Consider the following 20,973-nt stretch of genomic DNA (forward strand, 5'->3'; position numbering starts at 1 on the left):
TAGAGATTTCTGTATTCGGAGAGCTGTTCTAGCTCCTGTGTGTTAGAAGTTGCATGCAATCTTTGATTCAGTGATTAAGTGACACACTGTACGGTCTTCAAAATATAACAGACAGCAACAATATTAAATAAAATCCAGCCCCCTAAAGCAGATTAGGCCTTACTGTTCTATCTGCAAGGTTCTACCTCTTTATACCCTACCCATTTTGGGGGATTTTCGATGGTAGGATCCTGTCTATTCCCCTCTCTTGCTCACCAGCCCCACCTCCACACTGAAGTAGCCATAAAAGAAGTCAGAAGGTGACTCTTCTTGAGTCGGTCCCTCTTGGTGTCCCCCTTTTCTTCCCAAACCATGACAGCCGACGTCAGTCTATGGGCCCTGGACATGCTGTCTTTTTATCCTATTTTTTTTAAGTTTTTATTTAAATTCCACTTAGTCAACAGTGTAATCAGTTGCAGGTGTACAAGTTAGTGATCGTGCTCATAACAAGTGCCCCCCTTACTCCCCATCACCTATTTCACCCATCCCCCCCTTCTGGTAACCATCAGTGTGTTCTCTATAGTTAAGAGTGTTTCTTGGTTTGCCTTTTCCCCCCACGTTTGTTTTGTTTCTTAAATTCCACATAAGAGTGAGATCATATGGTATTTGTCTTTCTCTGATTGACTTATTTTGCTTTGTTACATTCTCTAGCTCCATCCACATCAGATACAAAAATACTAACTCGAAGGGAGGGGGCTTCTGGCTGGCGCAGTGGTAGAGTGTGAGATTCTTGATCCTCAGGGTTGTGTTTGAGCCCCACGTTGGGTGTAGAAATAACTTAGAAATAAAATCTTAAAAAATTGAGGGACAGCCCTGAGGGAGAGAGGGGAGTGCCTTTGGGAGCCAGGAGGCAGGGGTGTCAGCATCTTCAAGTCTTCTTGGAAGGGATACATGCACCCCGATGTTTACAGCGTTATCAACAATGGGCAGATTATGGAAAAGAGCTCAGCTGCCCGTTGCTAGATGAAAGGGTAAAGAAAATGTGGTATATGTATATATATATACACCCACACAATGGAATATGACTCAGCCATTGAAAAGAGTGAAGTCTTGCCCTTTGCAACGATGCTCTTAAAGCTGTGCAGGTGGCACTCCCAGGGCATCTGGCGAGGTACTAGTCCCCACACCACCCAGGACTGGCCTCAGTGATTCTTCCGGTTGCCCTGACCACCGGTAGAGGCCTGAGGAGGGGACTGGGTCTACCTGCCTCTACCCCAGCGGCAGGCACAGGCCTGGGGCAGCAGAGGCCTTCCAGGAACACTTGGGTAGGTGAAGCTCAGGGCCATAGCCTCCCAGACCCCCCCCTACAGTAGGTACCCAGCAAATGAGGTCAGTGCCCTGAACTACAAGCCACCCACTTCATTTGAGCTGTGAGTTCTGGTGGCAATTCCATTTTTATGATTTATTTACTTAGAGCGTGCACGCACGGGGTGGGGGGCAGAGAAAGAGGGAAAGAGAGTCTTAAGCAGACCCCATGCTGAGTGCAGAGTCGGGCATGGGGCTCAGTCTCAGAATCCTGAGATCATGCCCTGAGCTGAAACCAAGTGTCAGATGCTTAACTGACTGCACCACCCAGGTACCCATGTTTTTTTTTTTTTAAGATTTTATGTAAGAGAGAGTGAGACAGCGAGCATGCAAGCCGGGAGGAGCAGAGAGGGGGCTATTTTCCGTCTTGAGCAGGGAGCCCCAACTTGGGGTTCGATCCCACACCCCTGAGATCATGACCTGAGCTGAAATCAAGAGTTGGACGCTTAACTGAGCCACCCAGGTGCCCCCCAAGGATAGTCTTGATTGTACGCCATATTTGCCCAAGGGACTGGCTTTGAGACCTCCCCTCCCTAATCTGGGGCTCTGGCTCTAAAGCTCTGCAGCAGCCTGGCTGAGGGTTTTTATGCTAGATGCTCAGCCTGGGCCATGTGCTTCCATTTGCTTCAACAGCATCAGGATCACCTGGGGCTGTGAAAAGGCCCGTGAGTCCCGCTGCTTCTGAGTCTCCAGCTGGGCTCCAGTAGCCCCACTTTATCCAGCTTTCCAGGTGATTCTCGTGCACACGGGAGCTTGAGGATGGCCGTTTTCAAGAGCTCGATGATTCTCTTGCGTCTGTTTGGGTTGGCATGTTTCCGGTTAACACTTCACAGCATTGCCTGCCATTTTTCTTGGGTGGTGAGTTGCTTCTCCGAATGGGAGTTGGGCTAACCACATCTGAAAAAGCACAGCCAGATTATCCCATTGAACCTGGCATATATTTCAGTTGGTAATCTGCCATTTTCTTTCCTTTCTGTCAGGTATCTATACCACGTCTTGACCAAAAACACCACAGTCACAGAACAGAACCGGAACCTGCTAGTGGAGACCATCCGTTCCATCACTGAGATCCTGATTTGGGGAGATCAGAATGACAGCTCTGTATTTGAGTAAGGGTTTCCCAATGTTTTTTGTTTTTGGACTCTCCTTCCTTTGAATATTTTTCTGAATGTATGCCATGAGTCATTCCTGTGACGTCAGGATTTGACACCCATTTGGGTCTTGTGCAGATCTCAATCTATCTCTATCTATATAAAATGACCTTGAAACACTGGAGAAATGTAAGCTGACAGTGGGAACGTCAGGGAAATGAGTGTCTCTCGAAAAATCTGGAAACCTGATAGACAATTTTCCAAATAGTGTCCGACAGTCTCCCCAAAGGAAGGAGAAAATGTCCTGGGAAGTTAGCTTCTAAGTGAAATGAAGGGACCTTGCCTTGGGGAGACACGAAGAGCTCATCTTTGTTATGTTTACTGCTGGGTAGGCACAGTGCTGAGCTCTTGATGAGATAATCTAAGTCTCCCAGCTGCCCCCGGAGTGGAGGCCCTCCTGTCCTGAGCATCGCCATTTACGCTCAGGGTCGCACAGCTGGTAAGTGGCAAAGGGGCTTCTCCTCATTCATGGACAGCCTCAGTTTCCTCATTTTTTTAAGGGGGGGAGGGGCAGAGAGTCTTAAGCAGACTCCACACCCAGCACGGAGCCCCAGTGCAGGGCTCTGTCTCATGACCTTGAGATCATGACCTAAGCGGGAATCAAGAGTCGGACGCCCAGCCGAGTGAGCTGCCCAGGAGCCCCTCCTCATCTTTAGAGAGAAAGTTCCTGCCCAGCGCCTGGTACAGAATAGGCACTCAAGAACTGTTACCACATGATAATTTGTAAGGATGTCCCTCCTGGACAGTTAGAAAGCAAAGACTGGAAGCTGTGGGCAGCTTCCCCAGTAGGCCTGTCTCCGAGTCTGAGTGCAGAGGGATCTGGCTTATGACAGCCACCAAACACAGATTTTATTTTTATATGAAATATTCTCAACTCTAAGTACGGAGGCCACTTAAAAAACCCATTTAAAACAAATAAAGGTGTTCCGTTTCCAACCTGGCTTCTTCTTAGATATTCTGATTTTCCAGATAGCTCTCTGTTTTTATCAGTAGGGTTACCTAAGATAAAACTATTTGTGGAAAATGCAAACCTGTGACACTGGCCTTTTCCCCAAAGGAAAACGTGAGGAAAGAGGGAGGTGTTGTCTGCAAACGGGGCTGGCATCCTTTGAGGATGCACAGGGAATCAATCGGTTGGTTAGTGTCTATTTTGGAAATGTGAATGACCTTTGGGTTAAAGGTTAGAAACCGTGTCCCCCTTGACTAGAGTGGACTTTCTGAGCCCATCTGTTGTCTCAGAAAAACTGCTGAGCCCTTAGAGGCCCAGCGATTCCTAAATGGCTCCCCAGGAGAATTTATTTTTAATCCATTTCTTTATTTTAGAATAATCTTAGATTTATAGAAAAGTCACAAGGGTGGTACAGAAAGTTCCCAAACACCCCTCACCCTGTCTCCCCCACTGTTAATATCTTATCTGACTGGGGTGCATTTGTGGAAACAAGCTAACCCTAGTACGTTAGTGTTAAGTAAACTCCAGACTCGATTTGGATTTTGCCAGTTTTTTCATGAAGATCCCCTTGCTGCTCTAGGAACACAGTCCAGGCTCCCACAGTGCATTTAGTTGTCATGTTGACCCAGCCTCCTCTGAGCTGTGACAAATTTTCATTCTTGTTCCTGACCTGGATGGCTTTGAGAAGTACTGGCCGAGGGTCCTGTAGAATGCCCTCTACCCCCGTCTGGGTTTCTGTGATGCCTTTCTCATGATTAGCCTGGGGGTTATGGGGAAGAAGACCACAGTGCGCTTCTCATCCCACAATATCAGCAGTCAAGATACCCACCTGCTCTCTTGTGAGGTTAATCTGATCACTTGCTTAAGGTGGTGTCAGCCAGGTTTTTCTACCATAAAGCTGTTCTTCTCCCCTTTTCCTACACTGTTCTTTGAAAGAGAGTTGCTCCATTTAGCCCACCTGGGGGCGTGGGGATTTAGCTCCAGCTTCTGGAAGTGGGGGGTGAGTTTCTACATACATTATTTGAAATTCTTCTGCACGGAAGACTTGTCTCTTCCTCCCGTTTATTTATTCAGTGATTTATTTATATCAATATGGGCTCGTGGATGTTTATTATATACTTTGGATTAAAGTATACTGTGGATCCAGTACTGTTACTAAATGCTGTGTTATTAATACTAATTAAAACGCAATACTGCATTATTGGATTAAAGTAGACTTTGGATCCAATACCGTGTTATTTTTTGTGTGCTCCAGGTCCAGCTTTGGGAACTGAGGGCTCTTTCGGGTTGGGGTCCCGTGACCCTTGACACACCCCGTCCTTCTGGTTTTTTTGAGCACTTCCTTACTTCCCTGTACTCTAAGATGCTGCAGGCTCATCTTGTATTTTCCTTGCCCCAGATCTAGAATTAGCCATTTTTCTAAGGAACCCCTCCCTCCCCTAGGGAGTTTTAAAAATCCAGGCTCCTGGATTTCATGCTAGACCTGCAGAATCTGTCCCTGGGCCAGGTCTAGGTACAGACATTTTAACAAGTTCCCACGTTGGTCATGGTGCTGCTGTGAGCTTGTCGGGGGATGCTGATGACTTCAACCTGAAGCAAAGGAAGACAAAATAGGCCAAATGATAGAGATATTCTGGGGATCAACGTGCATGGCATTTGTAGGCAGACAGGTTCCCAGAATCAGAATTGGAAAAGGTTTGATTTCGTGTTTTTCTGGTTTGCTTATTCGTTTACCTTTTCATGAATTCAAACAGAAGTTATGCAGCACTGAGCAAGAGCCAGGCCCATGATCCTGCCACCATGGAACTGACAGCCGAGGGGAGAGAGACCCCCAGAACCAAGTGACAGACACTTGTGACTGCAGGAACCTGTTCTGAATCACCCAGAGGAGCAGTTACCTGGTCTTAGCTTGCATACGGAGGACACATAACTAGAAAACACCATTTTCTGCCTTTCAAGAAAGGCATCAGGGGGTCCTGTCTCCATTGTAAGACTAAAAGAGCCAGCGTGTACCCCCAAAAGTCCACGTCCCCAGGCTGCATGTAGACAGATGTTCTGTCTAGAACAAGAAAGGCAGAAGCTGACCTGGGGGCTGAGTAGTCCCCCCTCCCCCATCAGCCCCTTCAATCCCTTCTAGTTCTTTCCCCCCCCAGATTTGGAAACTCTTTTACTAGCATTATCTTGCCCCTTTGTAGAGAATTCCAGGTGGTGCTGTTTAACACGCAAAGATACCAAAGCAAAGGAAAGAGGCCTAGTAAGGAAAACTAAGGATAGAGAGCGTTAGATGGGAAAAGCTGCCTGGCAGGTTTCTCAGCACAGGTAGATTACTATGTAATCACAGTGCATTAAGATCTTCCCCATTCTGCTTCCCAGGATCAGCGCTGTGCTCACATTCTGGGGAGAGAGCACAAGAGGCCACATTTTGCTGTGGTGGAGGACGGCGTCCGCGGGGAAGCCGGGGCCTTGCAGACGGGGTGATCCAGCTGCTCTGCAGATGCCTTTGGGGGTCGGGGGCTGTCCACACCTGTGTGCTGTGTACGTGGCCAGTGGATGATTTGTATTTCCACGTGTAGAAGCAAACCACTGATGCTTTTCCATTCTCTCCCCAGCTTCTTCCTGGAGAAGAACATGTTTGTTTTCTTCTTGAACATCCTGCGGCAGAAGTCGGGCCGCTACGTGTGCGTTCAGCTGCTGCAGACCTTGAACATCCTCTTTGAGAATATCAGTCACGAGACCTCACTTTGTAAGGATGATCCTTGATACTTGCCTCCTCACCACTGAGCTTTGGCAGCACGTAGCTTGGCGTGGTTTCCATGCTGCTTTTGCGTGTCTGTGCTTAACTGTGTGTCTTTGTGTGCTCGGGCTGCTGTAACAGAAGGCCCTGGATTGGGGGTTGAGACCACAGAGATCTATTTTCTCATAGTTCTGGAGGTTCGAAGTCCAAGATCAAGGCGCCACCGGGGTAGTTTCTGGTGAGGCCGTTCGTCCTGGTTTGTAGATGACCATCTTCTTGTTGCTTCTGGTGTGGCCTTACTTTTTGTGTGCACACATGCGGAGAGAGAGTTCTGGTGTCTTCCTCTTAGAAGGACACGAGTTTTTTTTTTTTAATCAGGGGCCCACCTTAGGACCTTGTTTAACCTTAATTACCTCCTTAAAGCATCTGTGTATATGTGGTCACAGTGGGGGTTAGGGCTTCCTGGTGTGAGTGGTGGTATCATGCAGTTCGGTCCATAACACCAAGTTTATCCCTGTGTGGTGTGGTACCGTGAAGGGCTGAGAGGGCTCCCCTCTGCTCAGTGATTTTGGGCTGTTCCCATTTTTTTCTTTATAACTTGTCGGGGTCACTGAATCATCAGCCAACGGAATAAGGGCTAGAAGCAGCAAAGTGAGGAAGAACGGCCCAGGAGTGTGCAAGGGTGTGGCTCGGAGCTGCTTCTCTGTCCTCACTAAGCCTGGGCTCTACATCTGAAGCAACCACCCCGTGAGGGCCGTGCCCTCACTTAGTGCCCAGGGAGTTCCAGTCGGCAACCCGTGGTGACAGCTCTAGCAAGGCCAGAATCCAGAAGGGACTTCGGCCCAGCCGAGTTAGTTCAGGGGTCCACAGCTGGGGGTGATTGTGCCCCTGGAGGGCATTTGTCATTGCCTGCGGACATTCTCGGTTGTGGTCGTGGGTGGGGGCTGGGGTGTTGTTGGCATCTGGTGGGTAGAGCCCAGGGGTGCTAAACATCAGACAGCACACAGGACAGCCCCACACAGTAAAGGATTATCTAGCCCAAAATGTCAGCAGAGCCGAGGGCAAGAAACCGGGTTTAGCTTCTCTTCCTGCGTGCTTGACCTCTAGCTTTATTACTCCTAAGACAACTACAGCTGGCCCCAGGCCCTGCCTGCCAGAAGCTGGGAAGAGAAGACAAGTGGCTGAATGTCTGTGTCAAAGGTGGGCTCTAGGTCCCAAGACAGGTTTAGAAAAAGTTTCTGGTGGGTGGAAGGAGGTAGAGATGGTGGCATTCCCCCTCAAGAGGAGGCAGGGAGCTCGCCCAGGCAGGGCTGTGTGTGGTGGCTCTGGGAAGCGGCCACTAGGTGGTGCTGCTGTCCTGGGAGTCTCTGCTCACACTTCCCGATGAATATGAGTTGACGCAAGTGAGTTGACTCACTCTCCCTAAGTGGTTTCCCGTGTTAACAGCTTTTGTTACCCTGGATATGAATTGTGTGCGGTTTCTGAAAACTCCGAGCGGGGAAGACCCGGCTCGGGGGTGCAGGCTCTGGACTGCGACCCACCAGGTCCCGGCCCGGCTCTGTCACTTTGGCCTTGCGTGGGCTCCGGGGGTGGACTCTCCGCTCCCCGCTGCGGTTTCTGCTTCTGTGAAGTGGAGAGGATACTCATATCTGGGGAATAGAGTGGTCTGAGGATTAAGTGTGACAGCGGATGTGCAGAATGGAGCCTGGGGTCTGGCAGATGGAGGCGTCCACTGGAGCTGCTTTCATCATTAAATCCAGCATTCCCCCAAATGTCTATCTATTCTCGGGTAACCCGGCCTAAGCCCAGCTAGCCACGGTAGTTGGGATGGTAGAAAATGCTGGAGTTTCTGGATCACATGGCTTTTCTTGAATTAGGACTGAAAAGGGGGCTGTTCTATGAGAAACGCAGGCAGACGTCACTGTCTTTAGGAAGAACTCACCAGAGAGCTTTTATAAGCCCTGCAGAAGGGGCAGACATCACCACCTTTTACAGCACTTCGATTGGGGGCGGGGGGAGGAGGACACGTGACTTTGGCTCTCATTTTTATTTTCCAGTCATAGGAAGGAAACGTCCTTATTCAGCACCGAAAACCAAACAGCACAAGAATATAGAAAGCAAAAGTTCCGCAGAGCCTCTCCCTCACAGTCCAGTGGACACATAGCATTTTGCCATTTGTTTCTGTTTTCCCGACTTCCTGCCGTATCTCAGATCTTCATGCATCCCGTTCACGTGCCCCCACCTAGTGTGGCTCCGGAGCTGCGTCTTGCTGAGCCCTGAGCTCGTCAACCTGCCCACGGTCATCGAGGTGCTTTCCGGGTTTTCACTATTACCAGCAGCCATTTCACAAGTGCACCTGTCGCCTGTCGGGTTCGGTGACCTAAGTCACAGAGGGCCCGAGAGACTGAGATTACTTAGAGACTCCTGGGTTGAGAAAAGGATACCACAGAAAGTCGGCCACCCAGTGAGGGGGTAGTAGAAAAATCCCAGCCGAATAATAGAGGCACCTCGGCTGCCTCCACGGTGGCCCTCACCACCCACAGAGTCATCCTGTGGAGGCCCTGGAAAAGTCCCTGCTGGGGAATGATGGGAGCATGTGGCTTTTCCAGCTCAAGAGTGCAGCCGAGAGGCTCTTGGTTGTATGTCTGAAGCTGCCAGCAGCGGCGTCCATGCCCCTGGTGGCCTGGAAGCCGCCAGCCAGTCAGGGTGGGGCTTCCCGTGACATCTCCGTAGTCCGTTCTCCTGCCAGCTCATTCATCTCCAGCCACAGCCAGGACAGAATGGGGAAGAAGGGCTCTAGGCCTCAGGATCACCTGGGCTGCTTGTTACAAGTTAAGATTCTAGGTGGGTAGGTTGTGGACTGTGCACAGAATAGAGCACTACATGGCAAAATGGAGGAAAGGAGTGGATTCTTGCCACTGCCTGTGGCAACTCGGATGCCTCTCAGATATGGTGACCAGTGACAGGCCAGAACACGAGAAGCGTGCGTGTCGTGGTCCATGGATAGGAAGCTCGAGAACAGGCAACACGAGTCTGTGTGCTTCAAGTCAAAGTAGGGCTTATTGTTGGGGAGAGGGGGTTGACTGGGCAGGGCTGTCAGGGAGCCTTCTGCGGAGCTAGAGATATGTTCTGTCTGATCTGGATGGTCCTTACATGGTGTATAATGTTTGCAAAAATTCATCCAGCTGGACACCTGAGATTCGTGGTGTGTATATGTATATACCCCTGTGTGTGTGTCTATATGCTATATATACATATAAATACATAGGCACCTGGATTTAAGATTCACCTGTATGTAAATTTCCACACACATCGAGCTGTACACTGAAGAGTTATGATGTGTGTGATGTCATTTTTAAACAAGTCAATTAAGATTCTTAGGACCCCCCGCCCAGACCCACTGCCTCCTCTCTTGGAGCTTCAGGATTTGCCTCAGAAATTGTTAGAGTCAGGAGGTAGAGAAAACTGTGCTACGACTACAGACTGCAGGGCCTGTCTCTAAAGCCAAGAACACCCAGGATGCTTTTCTGAGGGCAGTGTCTTTCCTGGAGAGCTGGCTTCTGAGAAGAACCCAGCAGTGGGCGCTGCCATGGTCCCTCTCGCCGCCCCGGGCTCCTGGATGATTCTTTGGGGTGCATTTGGTGATGGCAGCCTTTCTAGTCGTACTTTGGTTTAGGTTGGGTACCTCTTTGGCATGAAATAACGGTCTGTTTCCCGTTCTCCCCCAAGACCAACTGTGTTCGGTCCTGGTGGCTGGAGGGTCAGTGGGGTCTCCGGGGTCTCCATGTAATAGTGCTAAGAGACATGGTGGTAGCTGCCATTACTGCGTGCTTTTGCTTTGTGCCCCTCACTGTCCATAGTGCTTCATCTGCTTTAATCCTCACAGCCGACCCCTGGGGAAGGTACTGTTATTCCTGTTTTTGGACAAGGAAACTGGAGAGTAAGGAGGGTAAGCGGCTTTCCCAGGGTCACCCAGCTAGAAGTGGCAGGGGCAATGTGGCTCCAAGTCCCCTTCAAACGCAAGGCTTCTGAAATATGAGCAGGGCCCCTTAACACGCCCCGTGTACCTCGTCCACCCCAGAGATCTGAGTCGGTGGGCAGGGCTGGGGCCCAAGGTTCCATGTGTCTGATGAGCTCCAGGTGATGCTGGGCTGCGGGGTCTGAGGACCAGATTTTGAGTAGCCAGGTTCCCAGCCATTGAGCTTTACTGCCTTACCACATCTGCCTGCAGGTGTGGGTGTTGATCCCATTATGCCTTTAACTATTGGGGGGTGGCGGTGGGATGGTGCAGCGCTCACAGACTGGCTGCCCACAGGATACACAGTGTGGGATGGCAGCACCTGCTTTGCAGGGTGGCTGGGAAGGACCCAGAGACTTGCCTGGACAAGGACCCAAGGCCAGGGTTGCGAACTGCAGGCCCACAGGCTGCAGCTGGCCTGTAGACCTATTTCTGCCTGCCAGTCCAGCATGAAGAACTAGCTGGTCCTGTGGCCACCATTGCAGAGTCATGGGCAGCCTTCAGATGTCTTCCAGCTTCCCTCACACAGTTGGAGGCTCCCCTGGTGCTGGGCCTCCATTTCTGCAGGGGCTGGGAGTTTGGACGAGGGTGGCCGTTCTGCAGTTGACCCCCCCTGCTTCGGGCCCTTGCCACCCAGCCTTCATTCTTCATCCCCATTAGTGCATGACATTGACACAGACTTTGACCTAGGACCTGACTTCCAATTCCATCTCTGGGACTGACGGTCTCTGTGACGTCTGGAAAGTTAATCAGCCTCTCTGAATTTTTTTTTTAATTCTCAGCAAAATGGGGAGAACAAGACCTGTTGGGCCGGATCCGATTGTTGTGGTGATAATGTAAAGCACTCAGCCTGGTGCTGGGCGTGGAGTGGAGGATTTGGCATGAAGTAGCTTTTAGGAAATCATGTTGCTCTATGGGGAGGAAAAAAACCACACAGCCCTTTGTCATATTCAGGGATGGCACTGTGACTCTTGATGGCAACATGGAGCAGCTTTTAATAAAATACAGTGCTTTTTCCCCTCATGTGTGGGTGGTTTGTGAAAATGCCCACACACCAGCACATCTACCCCACCCCCACCTCTATGTTGAACTTTGCCAGCAGGGAAAAAAATGTTCAGAAGTTTTTTCTATTTGGTGTAGGAGGGAGGGGTAGCCCAGGCCTTTCTCTCTCATGGCTCTTGTACTTTCTGGAGGCTGCGCATAGCGGCTGCCTGATTTCTGTGTTGGCTAAAGGTGAAGTTGCTCCCTGTTGCCCTTTTGAACCCCAGCAACCCAGAAGCTTGATGGGTTCGAGCATATTCAGAGTCCTCTGTTACCTGACTTTGTCTGCTTGGCTTTCCTCCGACACGAATTAACCCATCTGTTTTGTGTTCTGTTTTTTTTTTTCCTCCCTCTAGATTATTTGCTCTCTAATAACTATGTAAATTCTATCATTGTCCATAAGTTTGACTTTTCCGATGAGGAGATTATGGCCTATTATATATCGTTCCTGAAAACACTTTCGTTAAAACTCAACAACCACACTGTCCATTTCTTTTACAACGAGGTAAGTAAGTGCCAGAGGGGTACGTACATTGGGGCGGAAAGCTAGCCGGTCAGAACAGCACTTTCAGGCCGGGTGGCCTCATATCTGTTGACAAAGCACTTGCATGCTCACCCTTACCTGATTTTCATAGCGACACTGTCAGACCTTGACCTGCTTTAAAAAAAAATGTTGGTGGTTTTTTTTTTTTTTTTTTAATTTATAAGTCACCTCTCTGTTTTTAAGTAAAATTCAGTTTGTGCTACCTGAGAGCATTGCCTTCTCGGCAGGGAGAAGTGCCTGAACGTTAACTTGGGGTTGTGCTTCCCTGTGGGAAAAGCCTGCACTGTGGTTCGCCCTGGCTTTGCTACTTCCCTGCTGCATGACCTCAGAGACTTCTCCGTCCTCTGAGCCTCAGTCTTCCCATCTGGGAACGGGGATGAGAATCTACACCTGGCAGGATTTTCCAGGGGTTGAATTAAATGAGATGATGTCTTCAAAGCCCCTAGTACGTACCTGGCTCCTTAAAATCACAGCCATTGCTGCCCTTCACTAGCTAACGTCCCTGGTATTCCTTGGGAGAATTACTAGCAATTTTAGTAAATAAGTTGCTGCTGTTTTCATGGTGAAAAGGAACTTGAGAAGCTCAGTTTATCTCATTGGTAAAAGGTACCGATACTGGCTCTCCTGGTCTGGTTCATCCTGTGGCCGCTTCATTGAGGATGCAGGCTCTTTCATCTGTCTGCTCCGCTGACCCTATAGTTGGCAACCGTCCTCAGGCTTGACCCCTCATGGTCTCAGGATGGCTGCAGCAGCTCCAAACATCACATATTCATGCACCACTGCCGAAAAGCCTGAAGAGATCGCTTCCCTTCTTGTGTTCCTTTCTAAATTCTAAAAACACTTCTTTCCCAGAAGCCCCCCAGCAGACTTCCTCTTGTGTCTTCCTGGTCAGAATCGTGCCACATCTCCCTCAGCAGGTGTCGGGAATTTGGGAGCAGCCTCGCAGGGCAGCTTTGCTTGGTCTTTCATGAGGCTAGATGTGAAGGCTGGATTGGGTTCGGGGGATCTGCTTCCAAGGCGGCTCACGCCTGCGGCAGACCAGTCAGTGCTGGCCTTTGGCGGGAGGCTTCAGTTCCATAGGCTTCTCCAGTGGCTGCTTGAGTGCCTTCATGGCATGGCAGCTGGCTTTCCCCAGAGCAAGTGACCCAAGACACCAAGACGAGCTGCAGTACCTTTTGTGACCCAGCCTCAGAGGAGACACACCATCTTTCCCACCATGTTATTTAGGTCACACAGGTGGGCCCTGACCCAGTGTGGGAGAGCATGATAGCACATGAATACAGGCCACTGTATTGGTGGTCACTGGGCCGTCCCGGAGGTGGGCTACCACACAGCCATGTGCTGTCTGCTTCTGTCTGCTTCTCTCTAGAATCAGACCGTCCACTCAAACATACCCTCAGAGTGTGGGCAAAATCCATCCAGCTGTCCCCATGGGATGCAGCAAGAACAGCCTGGAGTGGGGAAGAACTGGTCTCAGAGGGAAGAAACATTAGTTGTCAACCACAGCCACAAAATGTATGGCAGTTTGAAAAATTAACATCGTGTGGCCCAGTATCTGGCAGATGGTAGGTGCTAGTTCACCATGTCCAGAGATACGTAGATGATCTTTGCATCGTGCCAGAGACTCCCCGGGTGGATGAAATTCAGGCCAGAGAGAGGTAGCTCCACTCAGGTGCAGCTGGGCTGTGTACCCCAGGATGAGAGGATAGGACCTTGCGATTCTGGGACCAGAGCGATGCTTCTGGAAGAACATCCTGCCGGTCACCAGGGGAGCTGTAGCAGCCTTATTTTTGAGGTGGGCTCAGTTTCCTCTTGCGTGTCGGCCAGTGCTGTAGCTACCACTTGCCAAGGGTACACGTCTAGTGCTCAAAGTGGCATTGCCCCCATTAGACAGTTGTCACCGTGCTCTAGGCCGGCTGTTGCCTCTTCCCCACGCCCTCACTGCCCACGGGTGCCCTTGGAGCGGAGATGCAGAGCCATGTGGGACACTGGCCAGGAGAGGGCAGCAGAGCTTGCCCCGCACAGCTCTAGGCCCAGATCCAGGCCCCAGCAGTGCAGTTCTCTGCTTCGGAACTGCTTTGATCCCTTCTGATGGTATCTGTTTAATGCCAGCAGATTCCCCAACCCCTCCTCCTCCATGGTAATGTGTTTATTTTTAGTATTTCTAAGTAGAGAAATGTGTCCTAGCCAGAAGAGATTCTGAATGCCATAAAACTTCACACTTGCCTTTCATTAGTTGAAGTGGCCTCTGAGAGTAACAACCGGCCTCACTGCTGATGCTTGTTAGGTGGGAGGTCCGGTGCTAGGCTCCAGCCCCTGAAATCACCTCAGTGACTCCTAGCATCTGCGAAGTGGGCGTTGTGATTCCCATTTTATAGACGCAGGCACAGAGGCTGAGGAATATTCTAGCACGCAGCTGCGAAGTGGCAGGACACATCACAAGCCCAGGTCTGGCATTGTCGAGACCCTTTTTTATTTGTTCTGGGACTGTCTCGCCTCCCCCATTCCTTCCCACATTCCCCACTGGGAATGAACCACTGGCTCAAGGTTCATGGGGGATAGTGGTTTTTTCCACTTTTATGGATATTTGATAGGATTCAGAAAGCTGGGTGGGGGGAGGCCTGCCCTATGGGTTTGTAACTCGTTTTTGGTACTTCTTTTGTTTTAGCACACTAATGACTTTGCCCTGTACACAGAAGCCATCAAGTTTTTCAATCACCCTGAAAGCATGGTTAGAATTGCTGTAAGAACCATAACTTTGAACGTCTACAAAGGTAAGCTTCCCTAGGCACTCAGGCCTTGTCTGATTTCTAACCTGACGGCTGGGGCTTGCTCTCTTGAGTCTGTATACACGGCTCTCCGGTGGGGACAGGGGGCTCATGTATGACAGCTGGGGTTGCATGTCTCATGAAAGGCTCGTAGTCATGGAACATTTAACAGGCCCCTTCCGTGAAGTTTTGTGCCACTTCCCTGGCGTGCGCTCAGTCCTACATGTTGAAGTCTCTGTACGGACACACAGTAGTAGTAATGTCCTAAGACAGGCACGTGTGGGACTCCAAGCAGCCATGTGATACTTAGATAAAGCGGAGTTGTCTTTTGAATATTATATTTACATTTTTGTGTTTCAGGCTGTAAACTGTACTTAAGTACAGCCTGGGGTTATGGGATCTTTAAATAATGTAGAAGCATTTGATGTCACGAACAGCAGGGGGCAGCATTGTATTCTCAACGGACTGCAAAGTCCAACAGATTAGCCTTTTGTCAAGATGTACTTAATGCCCAAAACGTCGCCTCTGGGAGAAAGCCCTTCCACGGGTTCCTTGCCCGCCTTGGCACAAAGTCTGGCTGGACGCAAGTTCCCTCGCCTGGAACTGCCCCCCTGAGGGCATGCCTTCTCTACCTGACACTGGGGTTATTCGCCCTGGAGTCACCACACTGGAGCTGGGACTCCATATTCTCAAGGACTAAAGGGCTTTGACCTTCATGAGTTTTGAGTTATGATGTTATTACTTGAGATGACCCCTAATTGGGGGTGGGAGGAGCTCCTCAGGGACTCACTCCAGCCTTGTTGTGGGATTGCTCTAAACTGAAGAGCCTAAGAGCCCGGTGGGTCCCCTGCCCAGGGTCCCAAACGGAGGGTCAGAGAGCTGGATCCAGCCCTCAGACGTGTTTTGATTGGCTTAGGTATTCCTTGAAAAGATACATAGTTGCCAGTATTTAAACACGGGGAGATCTTGGGTCACTCTGTGGATTTCTGACTTGAAAGTAGAGACTTGGCTGCTCGGGGCCCACAGTCTTGTAGGGCGGTGGTGAGTGGGCACTGAGAAGCAGTGCCTCTCCCTGAGGTTGAGGCTCGGGCTCCCTAGTTCACAGGCTGGGTCTCCCAGCCTCACTCACTGAGTCACCAGCCCACCCAGCAGGCTGCTGAGTTTGTGCCCTGGTCTGAGCCCCAGTTCTGCCGCCCCTGCTCTCTCCTCTCTCTTGTTCTCTTCCAGCCCATATCTTTAGATGCCTCCTGCCCTAGCCCTCTGTCCCTCTGAGCAACTGTCTCACCATCCCAGTTCCTAACCCTGTTAACTGTTGTCTGTTTTTTGCCTTTCCTTCAATGACGATTCCCGTGTTCCTTATTCCAGTGTCATGTAAGTTATTAACTTCTGGTTTTCTGCTTTCTTAACTTATCCTTACACGTAATATACAGGAAACTTGCCTGATAATGGCATGGTTTCCATTGTAGTTAAGCTAAATACATTGCTAAGAAGTAGCCTTTCTGATTGCACTATTAATGTTTAGCCCAATTAATTCATTTTATTAACTATAAAAATAGCATAAGAACTGCCTTGATGTGTATGGTTTCATGAATAAGATAACCATTTTTCTAGTATTCCCAGGAAAGACAGAAAAGGTTCAGATTATAGCAGAGAGCTTTTTCATTGTGGGTTTTTTTTTTTTTTAATCTCCCCCAGTTATTTTTGGTAGCTTGACTTTTTTTTCTTCTTCTTCTTTTGTGAATTTTCTCAGTGGATAACCAGGCCATGCTGCACTATATCAGAGATAAAACCGCCGTTCCTTACTTCTCCAATTTGGTCTGGTTCATCGGGAGCCACGTGATCGAACTTGATAACTGTGTGCAGACTGATGAGGAGTAAGTGACCGCCTTGTGGGGGGGAGTTGGGCGCGGGTGTTTCCCAGGCAGAGAGAGTAGTTAGGGGAGAATTCCATTTTCATCGAGGGGAAATAAAACACTAGCACGAAACTTCCCCACCTGTGTGTTGGCCGAATGTGGACTTCTGTCCTGGGAAAAGTTCCACCCACCTTCCACTTTTTATAACTGCGGAAAGTTAGAAACAACTCTCATACCTCCTAGAAGGGAAGAGGGTCACTGAAATCAGCGCACCCGTATATGGGGTGTCAGGCAGCTGGTAGGAAGAGTAAGAAGATCCGCCACCTGGTGAGCAGATAAACAAAATGGGGCGTTTGCATACAGTGGGATGATACTGGGCAGTAAAAGGAAAGGAAGTGCTCACACATGGCATGCCATGCTTGGACCTTGAGAGCATGATGCTCAGTAAAGGAAGCCAGATGTAAAGGATCACACTCTGTGTGACCCCATTGATATCATATGCCCAGAACAGGCAGGTCTGGAGAGACTGAGCATAGACTAGTGGTTTTCCAAGATGGAACAGGGGGTGTGTTGAGGGGAAATGGGATTATAGGGCTGTTTTGGGAGGAGGGGTTAAAAATGTTCTAAAGTGAATCAGGAGGACAGTTGGACAACTCTGCAAATGTACTAACAACCATTAAATTGTACACTTGAAATTGGAGAATTTTATGGTGTGGGAATTATATCTCTGTAAATCTGTTAAAAACAAACAAACAAACAAACAACACAACAGATTAAGATGGTGATTTGGGCCCCAGAATGATGAATACAAGTCCCAGAGCAAGATTCCTCCAAGTCGGCACTATTGATCTTTGGAACTGGGGAATTCTGGGTTCTGGGGGGCCATCCTGTGTAGGATGTTTTGCAGCATCCCTGGTCTCCACCCACGAGATTCCAGCAGTGCCCCTTTTCCAGTTGTTTCAACCAAAAACGTCCCCAGACATTGCCAGATGTCTCCTTTGAGGCAAAATCGCCATCTGTGGAGAACTACTGCCCCAGACTGACAGCTTAGTGGAGCCCTGGAGAGAGGCTCACCTAGGCGGCTCGGGATGATAAGGGGATCCAGGAAGGAGGTCTCCTGGGGGACAGGGCTCAAGCCATGGAATATGAGCCCCAATACTGGGAGAGAAGCGGGGATAGGTGGGTGGCAGACCCGACAGGGCATTTGGGAAAACCAGGACATTTATGGAGATGAGTAGTTATGGATGTGACACATAATGTGGCACTTGCTTCCAGAAAAGGCAAAAAGTTATTCCAGGAAGGAAGTGGACTCCTCATCCTCTGTGTGGCCCTACGGTGAATGGTCCTGATGATGTCAACACCACTTGTTGATGACTTGAGGGGGAGGGGCGGAGGGAACGATAAGAGTTCCGTCATACCAGGAGGTCATTACACGATATCTAAAATGGCTCAAAATAGACGACCTTGAAGATTTTCTAGAGGTGTGGGTGGCACTATCCACAGAAACAATTCAAAAGTTAAAACCTGTCTTCTCTGGAGAGACTGGGCCAGAGCTGCTGTATTTTATTATCAGCTTATCAATACCCTTTAACTTTTAAACCCATCTGCATATGTTTTTTTAAACTAAAGGTTTAAAAAGTAAAGTGTGTTAACTATCTTGCTGAAGAAAAATTCCCACAGTATCTTACTAAATGGGGGAAAAGGTTGCAAAACATAGCGAATAAATGTTGTAAGTCTCGGCTGGATGGTGGGCTCATAGGAACTCATCATACTGTTAGCTTTTACAACACGTATTTGCTATGTATATTCATTAAATAGCTTATTAGAGTACACTAAGAATTATTAGTTATGTGAAAGAAACAACATTGATCCTATTTTTACTTTTTTTTTTTTTTAAGGCACGTATGGTTAGATGGATAGCTACATAATACCTGCATTTAGATGTGATTATAGGGGGACATAGAAATGGGAATAGGAAAACAGACTGTAGGGTCACAAGTCCCAAAATGTTATCTCTTAGTGGTTGGACTACAGGAGACCTTGATGTCTTTTGCTTTTTGTTCTTCAATTTCCCGTCTTCTGAAATGACCATCTATTACTTGAGTAATAATTATAATACAAACAAAATGTCTTACCACAGCTACATTGCTCCTTGCAACATACCACTTTGGGGGTAGTGAAAGTGTGCCACTAGCTGTTTTTGGGGTTCTGTTCTTGGCAAGTGTAAGACTGATGACCCATGGGGCCCAAGAAGCATGCTTGTTGCTTTACTGGAAAGAGACAGAGACCTCTGGGCCTGGGGTCGAGTGTCACCTCCTTGCGCTTTGCCCCTATATGACCTCAGGGCCAGGGGGTTGGATGTGGTTGCTGAGGACTGCTTTTCTCTTTGGTACTCCTCTGGAGCATTTTAATTAGCAAGGATTTATTGCTCCATTAATACTCCTTATCTTGGGAGGCAGGGGATCTTGCCACATTGACTAGCAGCTACTCTTGTGGAATGGCTTGCTAAGGGAGCTGGATTTTGCTTTATTTACCCATTTTGTTTTGGGCTGTGGTGGTGGTAGTGGGTGAGTTGTGGTGAGGCCCCCAGAGGGTGGGGGTTACCCCAGGAGTCCCCTACAATTGATTGTGTTATACCTGCCCATTTTCCCTGTGTGTATGCCACCAGTAGGGCCAGTATAAGTGTCCCTTGAGCCTGTTTGTTGTGTGAATATTTGTTGTATGAATGAAACACTCCATCTGACCCAAGTCCCAGGCCAAGGCCCAAAGGCTCCGTGCTTTGGCTTCCAGGCTAAGGCTGTCCTTTTTCTTGGCAGACACCGGAATCGGGGGAAACTGAGTGACCTGGTGGCCGAGCACCTGGACCACCTGCACTATCTCAATGACATCCTGATCATCAACTGTGAGTTCCTCAATGACGTGCTCACAGACCATCTGCTCAACAGGCTCTTCCTGCCCCTCTACGTGTACTCACTGGAGAACCAGGACAAGGTGGGTCTGGGGGCCTGGCCCCACCATGCCTGTGGGCTGAAGGCAGTCTTCAGAAGGGGGAAGGACAGTCCCCTTGAATAGGACCAAGCTTCGCAAGGGACCAGGGCTTGAGCCTGAGAGAGATGCCTTTCAAAAGCACACTGGTTTTCTTTTCCTTTCCTTTTATTTCCTGGGGGAGGAGGGGTAGGTGGAAAGAGGGGAGGCTGAGAGGGAGAGTGTGTGTGTGTGTTGGGGGGACAGCTATAAAAGTGAGTGGGAAAAGAACAGGACACCAGAAGGAAACAGGAAACCTCTATGAATTTAGGTTTTTGGTTTCTGTGCATCCTACGCTTGAGCTATTCTCGTTCCTGGTAACTTTTTCTGATAGTCGCCAGGGTGACTTGACTTGCAGAAGATCCAGTCAGCCACAGAACTTGCACAGCATGGATGGGAAGGGTTGGAGCACGCTTCGGAAAAGATCCCAGAGCAGTGACTGTCCACAGTTAGGCTTAGAATCCTGTGTGGGTATTGAAATGCACATCCTCGGGGGCCCGCTCGCCGTCTCAGATTCTGGCTCTATGGATCTGTAGTGGATCTGCCGTCTGCATCTTTAACCTGTCCCCCAGGTGGCTTTGAGCTGGCCGTTCTCAGATCCTATCGTGAGAATTTCTGCCCAGTCCTTCCCAGAGTTAAGGGGCAGAGACCTCAGCAGGAGGCAGGATGGAGCCAGTTGGTTACTGTGCAGGGGCTCCAGCCTCTGCGGATGTGCCCCAGGGGGTTGTAGCTTTCTTTCTGGAGATGGAACATGGAGATTCTTTCTAAAAACCAGTAAATAGAAGAAAACTGCAGCTGTAACTAGGTCTATCAGAGGCAGCTCTGGGAGGCAGAGAAAGCACGGGCCTTGGAGTTTTCAGACCTGGGTTCAAATTCTGCTTCTTCCCTTTCCTCACTCTGTGGCCTTGGCCAAGGCAGCTAACCTACCTGAACCAAAGCAGGGTCTTGAAGATCCTCACAGGGTTGATGTAGGATGGAGCACACTGAAGTTCAGTACAAACAAGGGACTTTCCCAAGGCCAGCGTGCCCCAACCCCTCCTTGGCCCATTTTGAAAGCTCTTCCTGAGAAGAGGCCTCTCCTGTGGGGCAGTGGGCTCAGTGCCCCAGCTGGGGGAAATTCACATTCCTGGTAATTTAAGGAGCTAGTTCTTCTCTTGGACCCAGCTTCTAATCCGTGACTAGTGGTGAAGGATTTCTCAGGTGGAAAAACAGAGGCCTGGAGCATGGTATTGGATGGGATTAGACTGCGAATTTATTTTGCAGAGTGGACTTTTCACTAGTACCAGGAAAGAACAGCCTTGGGGGCGTGGGGGAAGTGGGGGACAGGCTGCCTCGCCTTCAGACAGGTGGCTTTTGGCTTCATGTATTTTGTGCTGCTCACGTGTGTGACCTGGACTTCTGTCTCTTTCCCTTAACCCTCACTAGGGAGGAGAACGCCCGAAGATCAGCCTGCCGGTTTCTCTCTATCTCCTGTCGCAGGTATGGTTCATCATTTGCCTGCTTCCCCAACCACATTTGGGGGTCCTTTGGAGGACCAGGCCACATCG

General features: G+C 49.4%; 1 protein-coding gene across 5 annotated transcripts in view; it reads left to right on the plus strand.

Moving 5' to 3' along the window:
- The window catches only part of CLEC16A (C-type lectin domain containing 16A), a 200,290-nt gene that overhangs the window by 9,989 nt on the left and 169,328 nt on the right, over window positions 1-20,973 (plus strand). For 4 of the 5 annotated variants that reach the window (XM_028117471.2, XM_028117473.2, XM_028117472.2 and 1 more), the window contains exons 2-8: window positions 2,325-2,453; window positions 6,054-6,187; window positions 11,594-11,742; window positions 14,450-14,555; window positions 16,300-16,423; window positions 19,219-19,393; window positions 20,852-20,905. In XM_028117471.2, the coding sequence (XP_027973272.1) occupies window positions 2,325-2,453; window positions 6,054-6,187; window positions 11,594-11,742; window positions 14,450-14,555; window positions 16,300-16,423; window positions 19,219-19,393; window positions 20,852-20,905 (871 nt within the window). Of the gene's footprint in view, window positions 1-2,324; window positions 2,454-6,053; window positions 6,188-11,593; window positions 11,743-14,449; window positions 14,556-16,299; window positions 16,424-19,218; window positions 19,394-20,851; window positions 20,906-20,973 lie in introns of those variants that run through there. The other variant, XM_028117475.2, reaches the window with a different exon arrangement.

Source organism: Eumetopias jubatus, unplaced genomic scaffold (assembly GCF_037043125.1).
Source record: "Eumetopias jubatus isolate StellerSeaLion01/CBP00866 unplaced genomic scaffold, mEumJub1_p1.0 scaffold_12, whole genome shotgun sequence".
NCBI classification, from domain to species: Eukaryota; Metazoa; Chordata; class Mammalia; order Carnivora; family Otariidae; genus Eumetopias; species Eumetopias jubatus.